The sequence below is a fragment of the Oryzias melastigma genome, linkage group LG8 (genome assembly GCF_002922805.2).
Source record: "Oryzias melastigma strain HK-1 linkage group LG8, ASM292280v2, whole genome shotgun sequence".
NCBI lineage: Eukaryota > Metazoa > Chordata > Actinopteri > Beloniformes > Adrianichthyidae > Oryzias > Oryzias melastigma.
The window spans coordinates 24,204,397-24,218,215 of record NC_050519.1 but is presented as its reverse complement, the minus strand read 5'-3'; the positions used below and the strand labels follow the sequence as shown (position 1 = coordinate 24,218,215).

At 38.9% G+C, this 13,819-nt stretch overlaps 1 protein-coding gene across 1 annotated transcript in view; it reads right to left on the bottom strand.

The window, feature by feature from the left end:
- Nucleotides 1-12,805, bottom strand: part of ap2a1 (adaptor related protein complex 2 subunit alpha 1) — a gene marked incomplete in the record, with an annotated part of 33,077 nt that extends 20,272 nt beyond the window's left edge. Inside the window, 8 exon segments of the mRNA XM_024271498.2 lie at nucleotides 1-129; nucleotides 255-423; nucleotides 1,963-2,222; nucleotides 3,055-3,156; nucleotides 4,695-4,824; nucleotides 4,933-5,126; nucleotides 8,340-8,551; nucleotides 11,950-12,805. Coding sequence (XP_024127266.1) covers nucleotides 1-129; nucleotides 255-423; nucleotides 1,963-2,222; nucleotides 3,055-3,156; nucleotides 4,695-4,824; nucleotides 4,933-5,126; nucleotides 8,340-8,551; nucleotides 11,950-12,016 — 1,263 coding nt within the window.
- Nucleotides 12,806-13,819: the final 1,014 nt, after the last annotated feature.

Genomic DNA, 13,819 nt, shown 5'->3' with positions numbered 1-13,819 from the left:
TCTGATGGAGTAGTCTGCAGTCTCCAGGTAGCTGAGCATCTCTGCCACAATCTGCTTAGCGTTGCTGCGATCACACATGGCGTACAGCAGGTCAGCTGCTCTCTGCCGGACACTTACATCTCTTTCAGTCTGAAGAGAGAAACAGTCACACAAAAGGAAGCTCTGTTTGCAGTCTGTCCTGTGCTACTGTCACTGGATATACACTCTGGTTTAAACAGAGCGTAACCCTTTCTGAGTTATAACGTTTGGTTCACCTTCAGAGCGTTGATAACGGTCTCGATGTGCGTTTTGACGGCTTCATGGGAAAACTCGGAGCTGGCTAGAGTGCACATGCTCTCCAGCGCCAGGTAGCGCAGGTTGGTCTCTCTGTGCTGCAGGAACTGGCCCAGCTGGTTGCAGGCTCGCACCAGGAGGTTTGGCTCACTGCAGAACAAAGGACAGAATGTAACTCATCTGTGACACTGCTCAACACTCAGCTTATGATGTTTTTAGGATTTTATTGTTTTCTATGTGTTTATTAATCAAAATGTAAAGAAAAATGAACAAAGTTTGTTCCAGCTGACGAATGCATTGGAGAGGCTACAAACAAACTTTATCCTCTTAAAACCTGAACTAATATTTGAGCTACTCCTCTAAACATGTGGTCAAAGTGCTTCAGTTAAGCAGAATTAACTATTGTGATACTAAAACCCAAAATGTGATAGGCACACGTGGACGCCAGGTCATAAGGGGTGAAACTCAACATTAACCCTTTAACACCTGAGGTGTCGCGGGAGACGCTTAAACACAAAATCTTTAACTTACTGTAACGCGATCAACATAATTCCAGTAGATTCTCAAGTAGAAAAGCAACTAACCCCACTTTTCTACTTCAGAATCTACAGGAATTACAGTAATTATAGTAAATCAAAGAGAATAACCACTGGAGCTCTGGTGTTAAAAGTCCCCTGTGACAATACTTATTAAAAAAAAAAACATTCCCAGTACTGTTTTAATTATTATTATGAAGTTTTTAACCAAACTCCAACAACCTAAATGTCTTAAAAAGACATTTAGGTTGTTGGATTTTTCATGTTGATCTGAAGCTCCTGTTTCCAAAATCTCCTCTGAGGGGGCGCGGCTTTTGGAGCTGAGTAGCCCCACCCCTGAGCCCCCCTGTCTGATTATGATAGCTCTGTGTCTCTCTAGCATAAATCTTCACTGCTGCTACATAAAAACATCTATCAATCTGTGTAATGTCCAGCTGTATGGTTCTGATCCAGATGTCAGCTGGACGAGGAAGTGAAGATCTTCATGGACAGAACTTCCTCCAAAATCCTGATTCTTTCTCCTTCCAGTTCACCAAAGACTCTTTTAGCTAATTCTCCAATGTTTATTGACTGTGATCAATACATTCAATCATTGGTTTCTCAGAGTTCTTGATAAAATAATCAAAGCTAACATCAAAATGCTCTTTCATTGATTTACAATCCTTTCCAACTGCGGTCAAATGAGCCGCCGTTCACATTTCCGTGGTCACATCAAGAAGCTCCGTGGAGTCTGGTGGAGATTTTCCAGCGTTCTCAGTCCTGCTACCGTAAGTATTGGATGAAACTCACACCAAAAATCCAGTGATGCTGATTTGACCACAGAAATGTGAACGGCGGCTCATTTGACTGCAGTCAATGTGAAGATACCATCTTCTCTTCTCCAGAACCTGAACTAGACACTAGGAACAGATGAGGGTTTAGTGCATGTGCAGCAGAGCTGTTGATGGAAAGAAGATCATTCATTCAAACAGAGTCTGTCCAAGACAGTTTGATTGATTTAAAAGGAGAAATACTCGGAAATGTAAAAACAAAATGATTTATTATTACATTTGTTCTTTTTCATAAGAAAACTGACACACAGACATGTTAGAAACTCTAAAAACAGGTTTTTATCAGAGGAGGACTTTAAAAGCTGCATGTTTGCTGGTCTCACCTGTCGTAGTGGATTATGAGAGCTATAGCCTCGAACAGGATAGCATTCTTGGCATTGGAATGCTGCACCTTCTTCGACTTGGGGGGCTCCTGTGCTTTGTTGAGGATTGTTTCCAGACACTCAACCAGGCGGCCCTTGACAGCCCCATCTTCTGGTGGAGGGTAGCACTGCAGCAGGCGCAGCAGTTTGCAGGACAGCCAGGGTGCTGGCACAAAGTAGTAGGTGTAATCCTGCAGGTCGGTTGACGCTGACGACACGATCTAGAAAGCAAAATGTGTTCATCAGTGTTTCTTCCATGTTCAACATCAACCTGTGGGTCAGAAGCCATATCCAGCTCTTTCATCCCTTCATTGTGGCTCTTTGGTTTCAAAGATAAAATGCAAATAATTTGAAAAAAAACAATGGATTTGTGGCCTTGACTTTTTTTTTTAAGTTTTGTGGTGGTTTCATTTTTGAAAAAACTTAAAGAATATCGTCTTCTGCAGAAGAACAGGATCTAGTTACTGCTTAGAGGCAAAGAATTATATCTAAATAAAAAAAAAATGTGGATTCATCACCGATGCCATCATGTTTATATTTGATAGTATCAGGAAAAAGGGAAGCCTAACGATAGAAAAACTATATTTGAGTTGCCTTTTTTAATTAAAATACATCTGCTGCAGCAAGAGGATCTTGAAAGGAACTGGTATGTGCTGGTGTTAAAAGTAAAAGAAACTAGAGGTTTTTATAAACAGGAAGATTATCCCGGTACTGTAAATGTTTTAAAGCTACTCTTTTTTTCTTTTCATAAACAAATGTATTATTGGCCTCAAAAACACAAGTTTTATTTTTTAAAAGATGAACTGTGAATTTGTGTCTCACGAGGTTTTGGTCAGTATGAAACTGGCCCAAATGGTTCTTGTAGCTTAACAGGCTGCAGACCCCTGTTCCACAGGTTGAGTGCTGTTCATTGTCAATTGTAAAACTGCCAACTTTAGTCTAAGATGCTTTGATGGAGAAATACATAGTACCAATTTGAGGACACAGAAGAATAAGAATCATCTAACAGGTACAGTCAAAGCAAAATCCGTTCTGTTTAGACCAAAGACTTACTCTGCTGAGGCGGGAAACAGCCAAGGAAACGCAGGTCTTGAACTCATCTGGATTCTTCTGACTCAGACAGGTGATGAGAGAAATGGCTGCCGTCACCACTCCCTGCACTCACAAATACAGGCAGAAACACACATGTATAAGTTTATAATTTAACAAAGTATCACAATTAATGCTGCCACAAACGATCGTTTTAATAGTCTACTAATCACAGATTATTTTTCAGGATTAGTCGACTAATCAGGTCATGCACAAATTTAGGGCTGCCACGATTATTCGACTAATCAGGTCATGCACAAATTGGATGTAAAGCACACATCTTAACCATCATTGGCTTTAAACCAACTAAAAAACTAGATATATAGCATTACCTGTGATAATGCTAGTGTGAATGCTGGAAGCTGAATTTGAAAGCTGAAGATGCTGATATTGATAGCTGAAAACGCTGAAGCTGATAGCCAGCTAAAATATTAGTGAAATGCACAATTGACCTGAAAAAAAATCCTAAATTAGCCAAAACAGCTAGCATGTAGCTGAAATATTAGCTAACCTCCAAATTAGTCTAAAATCCATTAATAAATGCCAAAATAGTCCAAAAAGCTTACAGAATGCTATTATAACATTTAACTTTACTAATCAACTGTTAAATTAGTCATCGACTATTTTAATAGTCGATTAGTCGACTAATTGTGGCAGCCCTAGCCACAATATTACACACAAGTGTTGATGTAAAAAACAAACAAAAAAAGAGCCACAGACCAGTTGTTGTTGGTTTTTAAGAGAGACTTTCCTGGTGATGTTTTCTATTCGTTTTCTTTTCTCCGACTTCAGATTCCAAATGTCAAATGGAAGTGTAGGAGTAATTATAAGTGGTTGCTGCAAAGCTCATTGAGGGAGGAGAGCGTGAACAGCGCCACCATGCTGCAGTGAAAAGGGTTGCGTGTCTGACTGCTGGGCCAGGCTGGTCGGTGCTGACCCACATGTATGTTCATTAAACCAAACGCTGCTCATGTGCAGAAAGTCTTATGTCCATGTGTAGCACTGAACAGCCAGAAAGGACAGTGTGCACATTTCTGATTGATAAAACAACAGTACACAAGTTCTAAGGACCAGCAGGCCAAAATCCTTCCAGGCTAATTGGGTGATATTTAGTTTCTTCTAACAATGCTTCACTATTTTAGCTGTACTTTTTCTTTGCAGATAAACCCATACAGATATGTGGAGTTAAGACAAAGAAAAGCTGCGGACTGAGAGAAGCTTTACTGTGATTTCACCATGAACAAAAGGGTTCAGATAGACCCTTTTCACTGTGATGTCAGACAAAATGGCGACAGGGTCGAAAAAGTGAATCTTTACTTCCAGTGCTTGCACTTAGAACAGCAAAGCTGACAGATGAACGCTGTTTGACATTTGTACTTTGATTTATGAACCCTCTAAGAGGAGGAAACAAAATGGATATTGTACAAATTTTGGTTACAATTGGTTAAGTTACCTTTAATTATCTATGTAAAATTGCTTTAAGCAGTGTTCAGCTGTCAGATTTACTGTTCTAAGCCATATCCACCAGAAGCGACTCTGCACTTGATCTGTGATGTGTGACGTCACGTGAAAAGGGTCTATTGCCAAAAGACCTGCCATCTCACCATGTGCTGATCGTTGAGCAGATGCACCACACGAGAGGTCCACTCCCCCATCAGCACCAAGTCAGGAGAAGTCTTGTACAGCCGAAGCAGGCACAGGGCAGCAGACTGTTTCACACTGTCCATTGTATCACTGCAAAGTGTGTCATTATGTTGTGTTAGCCGCAGTTAGGTTTTCATGTCTGACATCATTATTCTCAAAATGACATTAATGAAGACCTTAAACTGCAGTCAAACTCACCCAGCAACCAGGATGCGAGGAATCTCGCTGGCAAAGGCCTCCGCCATCTCACGGCTTCCCACATTGGCGATGCAGTGAAGCGCCAGGCACATGAAGGTGGGATTGCGGCTGGACAGGTCATTTTTGATTGCGTTGTTGATCAGACGGATCAGCTCACTGTTGCTGTTCACCAGCACTGAGATAAACAGGTAACCCTTGAAGAAACAGAGTTCAGACTGAAGTTTGTCTTTGGTGTAATGATGAATCATCTTCCACTCAATGCACTGAAACAATGAAGGATTTGGAAAGTGTTTTTAATATTGTTAGACTTTAGGTTATGTTTTTAGTCTCGTACTTCAGACTTTATTTTTTAAATAAAAAAAGTATAAACTCAATGCACCCAGATCTTTCAAAGGCAACAATAAACCACCACTAACCGGTCATCTAAAAAATGCATCTTTTTCCACTTAAAACGATGAATTTGAGCCAAAATATTTCTTCTCTTTTAATGCAACTCAGGTGTTTGAAGCCTTAAGTTTTGGATTGAAGATTTAAGCATCTTCCATTCTTCTAAAAGTAGTGGTGATACAGCTGCATCTATCCACATTTCAGACATCCACAACAAAAACGGTTTTATGGAGAATCTGAGGAATCATGGAGACTTTGAAACATGTTTCTGCTTCTCCAACAACCAGCTGATAATGCTGCTAACTCCCAAACTGAAGCAGCCTCACACTTACTTCTGGAAACACCCGTGTGCTATGTTAACTGTAGGGCAGCCACAATTAGGCGAGTACTTCGACTATCAAAATAGTCGACAACTAATTTAACTAATTTAATAGTCGATTAGTCGTTACTTTATATTATATGGAGTCAAAGTGTAGTAAAGTTAAAAGTTATAATGGAATTCTGCTTTGGAATAATTTAGTATGTATTAAGGTTTTTAGGCTAATTTGGAGTTTAGCTAATATTTCAGCTGCATGCTAGCTATTTTAGCTAATTTGTCCTTTTTTCAGTTTTTGGGCTAATTTAGCTAATATTTTAACTGGCTATCACCTTCAGAGTTTTCAGCTATCAATTTCAGCATCTTCAGTCATCTTCCAGCATTCACACTAGCATTATCACAGGTAATGCTATATATCTAGTTTTTCGTTAGTTTAAAGCTAATGATGGCTAAGATGTGTGCTTTACATCCAGTTTGCACATGACCAGATTAGTCGACTAATTGGAAAAAAATAATCTGTGATTGGTCGACTATTAAAATAATCACTTGCGGCAGCACTATTCTGGAGACACTTGCTATGCTATGTTAACTGGTTTCTTTGTGTATTTTTTTTATAATTTACCTTAATTTTCAAACAAATGAAGCTCACCTATTACTTGTTTATTCAAGAGCTTCTGGTCAAAACCCAGTGACGCCACAAATGGTGCTGCGTCTGGAGTGTTCAGGCCTTCACCGTCTTAAAGCTTTTACAACTGAAGTTTAAGAGAACTAGCAAAACGTCTAACATATTCAGCCAAGGAATTTGCAAACAGTCCAAACGCCTGAAAGTCAGCTCCACTTGGTGAAAACTAGAACCACTTTGAGATAAATAAATATGCAGAAAATACTTCACACTATGCAGAAAATAGCTTGAAAGTTCAATCTTACCAGCTTATGTTGTGCAAACAGAAATACTCTACATTACTCTGACATTATGCAAACAAAACAAATCTGATTAAATTAACGGCTATTTGCCATTTGACTGGTCTGGAAAACATAGCACTCATTATTTCCAATAAAGCATTTGCATTCTCACTGCAGACTAAACACAGTACCATCTTTAGTTATTTTCAAGTAACCAAAGACCAGAAGCAGCTTCTCTAGCTTTCAGCTGTTTCCCAGGAGGATGGTAATAAACAGATGTATAATTGTTAAACATTTTTCTCCAAAATCTCAGGGTGAAATGTTCCCAAACTCAGTGCTAAACCTGTTCAGTTTATTGTTGTTTTTGTTTGCCTGATGTTCAACAATTCTTGATCCAGATAATTGAGGATTGGGACATATTTGCAAATAGAAGTCATCTCACAGTGATCCTGACTCATCTTTGTTCTGCTTACTAAACATTTCCTGTTCCTGAGAAGCACTCCAACTGAGCCACAGTCACAGAGAACGCTCCGACATATGACTTCAAGGCATGAACATACGGTTAAAGTAAAACAACCTTTCTTATACTTCATTCATTAAAAGACAATGCTTTATTAGTTCCAGTTTACGTTTTTAATGCTCCCAAATCATTCATTTAAAAAAGTCTTTGAAAGTTTTTTTTCAATGTAATGTAGGTTAAAAAATATTAGTTGTCAAAACTGTGGATTTATTTGTTTATTTACCATTTTCTGACTGCATGTAATCTAACAAACCCAGCTAGCTTCAGAGTCATCCTGTAAATTTCTTACACAAAGTGATCTACACAAGCAGCACCTGTGGAGTCTCCCTTAAAGATCCACACCAATGAAAATGGTAAAATGGTCATTTTTTAACATGTTCTGGTGGCATTTTTTTGATGGTGGAGGACATATGTATAAAAAATGTAAGATTAAAATAGTGTTTGAGTATTTTTTCATTGAAATCATGATGGATCAGGAGCAGACACTTTGAAAAAGCTCAGGTTTGTAACGCATCAATGGGCGGGCTTAAGTCTTCTTTCTCTGCCCCAACTCTGAAGCAGTTCCTGTTTTAAATAGATCCATGAATGTTTTTTTTTTCCTTATCTGCGCTGCCATCTTGCTTAAAACTGTACAGCTGGATAGCTCCAATATTGATCATGTCATGTTGGGCTTGAGAGGAGCTACTAGCTAGTGGGAGAGAGAGTGAACAAAGGAATGATGGGAAATTAGCAAGGCTAATTTGCCCACAAATAGTCACGCCTACAACCCAGAGAGGAATTTCTGATGTCCTGCTGCTCTGCAGAAAATACATTAAAAAATAAAAAAAACTATTTTTTTATTTGTGCTAAAAACAACATAATCATAACTAAAAGACCACTGGGAACCATTTATCAAAAGAAAAAAAATGTCTAGTTGGGACTTTAAATCAAACGGCGTCACTAGTTTGTTGATGTCTTCTACACTTGATGCTTTGTGGGTAATGACATGCAGGCCAATGGCCGTTACCTCTGTCAACAGTCAGAAACTTTGGATATGATCAACTAGGAGGGAGCAAAGTTTGATCTGTTCCAACTATGACTTCATGACCGGTGAATGCTCATGTTTTTAGCCAATGCATCTTCCACAAATAAAAAGATTGCATTTAAACCAGTACTGCTTCTAAAGCTAGCTGGACATGTTCAAAGTCAGATTCTTACAAGGATATGACTCAGACAATCAGAATGGTCTGTTGTAAACCATATTTAATCATATACAACAATAAAATTCTGCAGAGGACTTACGATCTGTTTCTCTGTGTACTTGTTGGAGCTCAGCAGATTCACTGCCTCCATGTGTCCAAAGTCAATGTCATGGCCGAGCAGGAAGATGAAGAGGAGCTTGCAGACGTACTTCTTCTTGCTGTAACCATCCAGGGCCTTATCTCCTTTAAACTTTGAGCGGATGTTGGCTAGCTCTTTGTTTATTCGTTTGATCTCTGCCTCCTTGCTTTTGCCTGATGGAAAAGGAATGAATACAGGATCAGAATTTTTGACAGAAGCTTAACTAACAAATAAAGCAATAGATTTTAAAAGATTACTTTTTAAAAATTAAAATTAACTGCTTCAAACTTTAAAGTGAAAGACTTTGGTACATGATATAAAAAACATTTGACCAACGATATTACACAAATGTGGCTCTAAAAATCTTGTTTGATCGTAGAACTCTATGCATTAAGCAGCAAAGAAGAGTAAAGATCCACCAAGATTTTGTCTAGACAGAACTTTATGATGTGAACTGATGGAATTGGTTCTCTGTCCAAATTACATACCCCTGCATCACATTACAGCCATCCTGTCAAATGTGTATGAACACATTTGACAGGATGTTGCAGCTGATGGGGTGTGTTAAATAACTTCCAGCTATGTATTATCCATATCTATTAAAAACTTTCAAAGTTCAACCTTCTATCCTCATCTCCAACAGCATTTCAGGGTCACAAAGTGACTTGAACTAGTGGATGTACTGTGCACTCGCTGAAGGTCACCCCGGCAGTGTTACACCCAGTCATGCATGTGCTGCATTTATGATTTTGCTGGTTGCACTGAAGCAAAAGCCAACGTTTGGATCTGACAATATCGGATCAAAACGAAGCTGGTTTGAGAGCACATTAATGAAGTTTTCATTGGTAACAGTATGAGTGTACATCCATGCAGTGAAACTCTGCAGTATTAGATGAGCATAAATAAAAAGAAGAGTTCCTTTATAGCAGGCGTTGGAGGTCATGTCAAACCAACCATGTTTGTTTTTGATAACCTACAAAGTGGATTAACTGGGCTGATTTAGCTCACTTCTTATGCATTGTTCTCTGAGATGCACATGAACTACAGTCAGTAAATATAACTTTTGGTATCCTTCATGATAGCCTTGATCTTCTTGAAGTCAAAACATTTTCTTTATATGTAGTTTAGAAGGCTTCATCAGCTGATAAAACATCCAACTATCTTCTTTTTCTTTCAGCTGTTCCCTTTAGGGGGTGCTGCACTGAATTATCTGCCTTCACTCACACCCTCAAGTCCTCCTCTTCATCCATGAACCTCCTGTTTGGTCTTGGGCTGCCACAAACTGGTGAATTTTAATAGTCGACTAATAGCCGATTAATTTTTTTCGATTAGTCAACCAATCAGAAAAGGGCTTAAATCAAAGGAGGTTGGCAATCTGAGTTAACAGAAAAAACTAAATAAAAGGCTACAATTATTTTTTAAAGCTTCAAAAGATCTGTTTAATGAAATATATATAAAGCATTTCAAAACGTACAAACACAAAGTCGGAATCACAAAGGCAGACACAGCATTAGAAAGCACACTGTTGTTAAGAAATTACAAAATACCACAACAAAAGGACTAATCGACTGTTAAATTAGTCGTCGACTAGTTTAATAGTCAGAATAGTTGTGACTGAGTAATCGTAACAGCCCTACTTTGGTCTTCCTCCAACTTCAGGATCCTTTCACCAACATCATAACTGGTCCTCCTCTCAAGATGTCCATCTGCTTCCCTGCGTGCATCTCCAGAACATCTACCATGATCTGATCCTCTGATGGATCCTGATCCACCCTGGTCACTCCCAGAGAACCTCAACACACATCTAACTATACATATTAAGACGGATTTATAAATAGAAAAAGCTATTAGGGTAAACACTGTTCTATTATAATAAAAAATAAAAAAATACTGTTTTTGGTTCCAAACACACCCACACACATTTCAAAACACCATTTAATACTGATGTTGTCATAACAAGTAAAAAAAAGAACAAACTCAACCCCAACACTTAAGAATTATTTTATACTTGTAAGCTGACTAAAAATCTGCTTTTGAGGATTTAAAAACAATTCAACAATGATTTAATCTCCAGTAAAACAACATAAAACCAAATAACTTAATTAAAATGTAATCACACAATGAAAACAATTTTCAAATGTATCCAATCTTAAAGATAATTTGAATATACTGGTATTTTCCACTTCCTAAAAAATATTTCACGGTCAATTTTTGTGACCGTTTCCACTCAAATGTGAGAGGTCTCCAAGTACCAACAAAACTAGCCCAGTTAAAGCTCTTAGGATTAACTTAAAACACGAACACTGAAATCAACAGCTTTAGCAAAGTCAACAGTCCCATAATGGAGTAACTCAGTAATACCTGGGAAGAAGATCCAAGGATGCACAACTTTTGGATTGCGTACAACTCAAAGCCTATTGTATTCTCTGAGCCACGCAAACTTTGCTCTCACTCCTTATGTACGTTGCCCACTAAATCTCTACATAAAATAAGATAAAAATCTCTAAATGAAACATTTTCAGATTTTTTTTGTCATCACCAAAACAACGCTGCCACGATTAGTCGACTAATCGTCCATTAAAATAGTCGATGACTAATTTCATAGTTGATTAGTCGTTATTTTATATTATGGAGTCAGAGTGTAGTAAAGTTTAAAGTTATATTGGCATTCTGCTAGCTTTTTGTATTATTTGGGGATTTATTAAGGTTTTTTTAGGATAATTTGGAATTTAGCTAATATTTCAGCTACATGCTAGCTATTTTGGCAAATTTAGGATTTTTTTTTTCAGTTTTTAGGCTAATTTGGCATTCAACTAATATTTTAGCTGGCTATCTATTTCAGCTTCTTCAGCTGCCAAATTCAGCTTATGGCTTTCACACTAGCATTATCACAGGTAATGCTATACATCAAATTTTTAGTTAGTTAAGACGTGTGCCTTACATCCAGGTTGCCCATGACCCGATTAGTCGACGAATAGGAAAAAATAATCAGTGATTAGTCGACCAAATCAAATAATTGCTTGTGACAGCTCTACACCATAATGATGCAAAGACATTCTTTCCATAATATACAAATATTTTGTACATGGTATAATTTTCCTGTTTTTATAAAAGGTTAACTTTTCGTTTAGGCGTCAGCTTCTGGCTGGTGGATTATCAGCAGGCCCAGTCTGGGAGGGGTCAGGCTGAGCCCCTGCCCTCCCCAGTGGGAGAGTGCTCAGACTTTACAGTTGTCAGGAGCATTTGGAGTTATTTGGTCAATTTAAACCAATGAGAGGAAGTGTATTTAAACCTGTTAAATCCCATTAAAGGTTTTCACCTGCGGGGGTGGGGGGACTCTGCTGCTGAGAATGTTTAATATCTTACAGATGTTTGCTTGTTTTTCATGCTCTGGAACCTGGATTCTTTAGCCTAAATGAAGCTGTTACGGTAGTGGAGAGCTCCCATCATACCGAGGGCCACCTCGGTTTGACTGAACCAGCCCCAGCATGAGCCTCCAGTTCTGATGTTTGCATAAACACACAGAGGTGATAGAAATAAAATGAAAAAAAACCCAAGAAGAGCCACTCACAGTTTCTGATGTCCGATATAAAGACAGCCAGCCCGCGCATTCCATCTCCTTTCGACACAGCCGGCATTTTTGCAGGTGGTTGTCCTCTCCGGCCTTGTTCGCAGAAACTAACTAAAGCTGGTCAGCTTTTCTCTCCGGACCGGGAAATATGGCCAACTTGACGTTCAGGAGTAGCTAGCAGCTTCGCAGCTCCAGTCGTTGGTTGGAACTTTCGGACCGTCTGGCTCTTGCCCCACTAACGACACTCAGCGCTTATAGCTAGCTAGCTCAGATAGCTTTTACCGGACTCGGTTGGCGGCAGTGAATCAAGCAGCAGGATAAATGAATGTTATCCCGGAGAACGGGACCGTTTCCGCTGCTACAGCGAGCTAACGTTATTTCATTCAATCCGTATCTATCTGGGATAACAGGCGACGCGGTTCGCTTTAGGCACTACTTCATTTGACTACAAATTACCGCTGAGTAGATGTGTCCGAGATTAAGGTGACAAAATGTCAAAAATATACTGTCGTTAGACAATTTGTCGTTAAGTTACTTCGTGTCACGCACCGTTAAGCTAGCTGGTCAGCTAGCGAGCTAGCTGTCTAGCAGTATCATTCAAATACTGAAGCACATCGCTGACCGACGAAGAACCTCAGCGGAGTCTTACTGCCAAGCGGCGATATGACGGCGCAACGGCGACCTTTTATACCCCACGGGCCCCGAATGAAGACCAAACGTCCTCTGTGATGGACATCCGCTGTGCTTGTCCAGCTTCAGGCTTCCTCTCACGGCTCGGAGGAGGCTCGTGACAGCAGAAACGCGTGACCGCGCAACGCACCCGTGAACGCGCACGCCGTTTGCGGACGATGAAGGCATTTGGAAAAGGAGGAAGCGAAGAGTTTTCAGCTGAGTCCACAGGAAAGGACGGCCCAGCGGAAACACCGAGCTTTTCAGACTTCTCAAGGGAAATCAGCACCTTCTTCTACGAAATGTTATAGATTGTGCCCATTGAGAAGAAACATCTAATGCACAGATGTCAAAGTCAAGGCCCGGGGGCCGGATCCGGCCCTCCGTGATTCTATCCAGCCCTCCAGATCATTTTATGTTATTAATGACCCGATGTTATCTTAAACTAATTTCAAACTTGTATAATTATGACAAAATATATTTTTATGTAGAGTAAAATATTGAAAGTTATTTAAGGTTTAAGTTGATTTTTTCTGGAATAATATTCCTGCCTTTTTATTATTCATAAGTATGTTAAAAAGTTAAGGTTTTAAAGTTTAAAAAATTATCATTCCGCTAGCTTTATGAACTATTTTAGCATTTATTACGATTTTTATTCTATTTTGGGGTTTATCTTATATTTCAGCTACATGTTAGGTGTTTTGCTTAATTTAGGCTTTTCTTTTTAATTTTTTTTAAGGCTTTTGAAGTTTGGCTTATATTTACACACTATCTGTTATGGCAAATTTAGCCTTTTTCCTTTTTTAGGAGAATTTGAAGTTATGCTTTTTTCAGCCTCATGCTAGCTGTTTGGCAAACCATTTTTTTTTCTTTTTTTTTAGTTTCGCAGGGTAATTTCGCATTTAGCTAATATTTTAGCTGGCTATCAACTTCAGCATTTTCAGCTATCAGCACTAGCATCTTCAGCGGACAAATTCAGCTTACAGCTGAATTAGCATTATCGCAGGTAATGCTATATATCTAGTTCATAATTATGTTAAAAAATTACCATTTTAAAGTTTTAAACATTTGGTTTTAGAGTGTTCTATAAATGTTTATCCTGTTCAGCCCTCAACCTAAACCAGGGGTATTCAAATCCAGGCCTCGAGGGCCGGTGTCCTACATGTTTTCCAACCAACCTTCCATTGAAGCTCCTTATTGG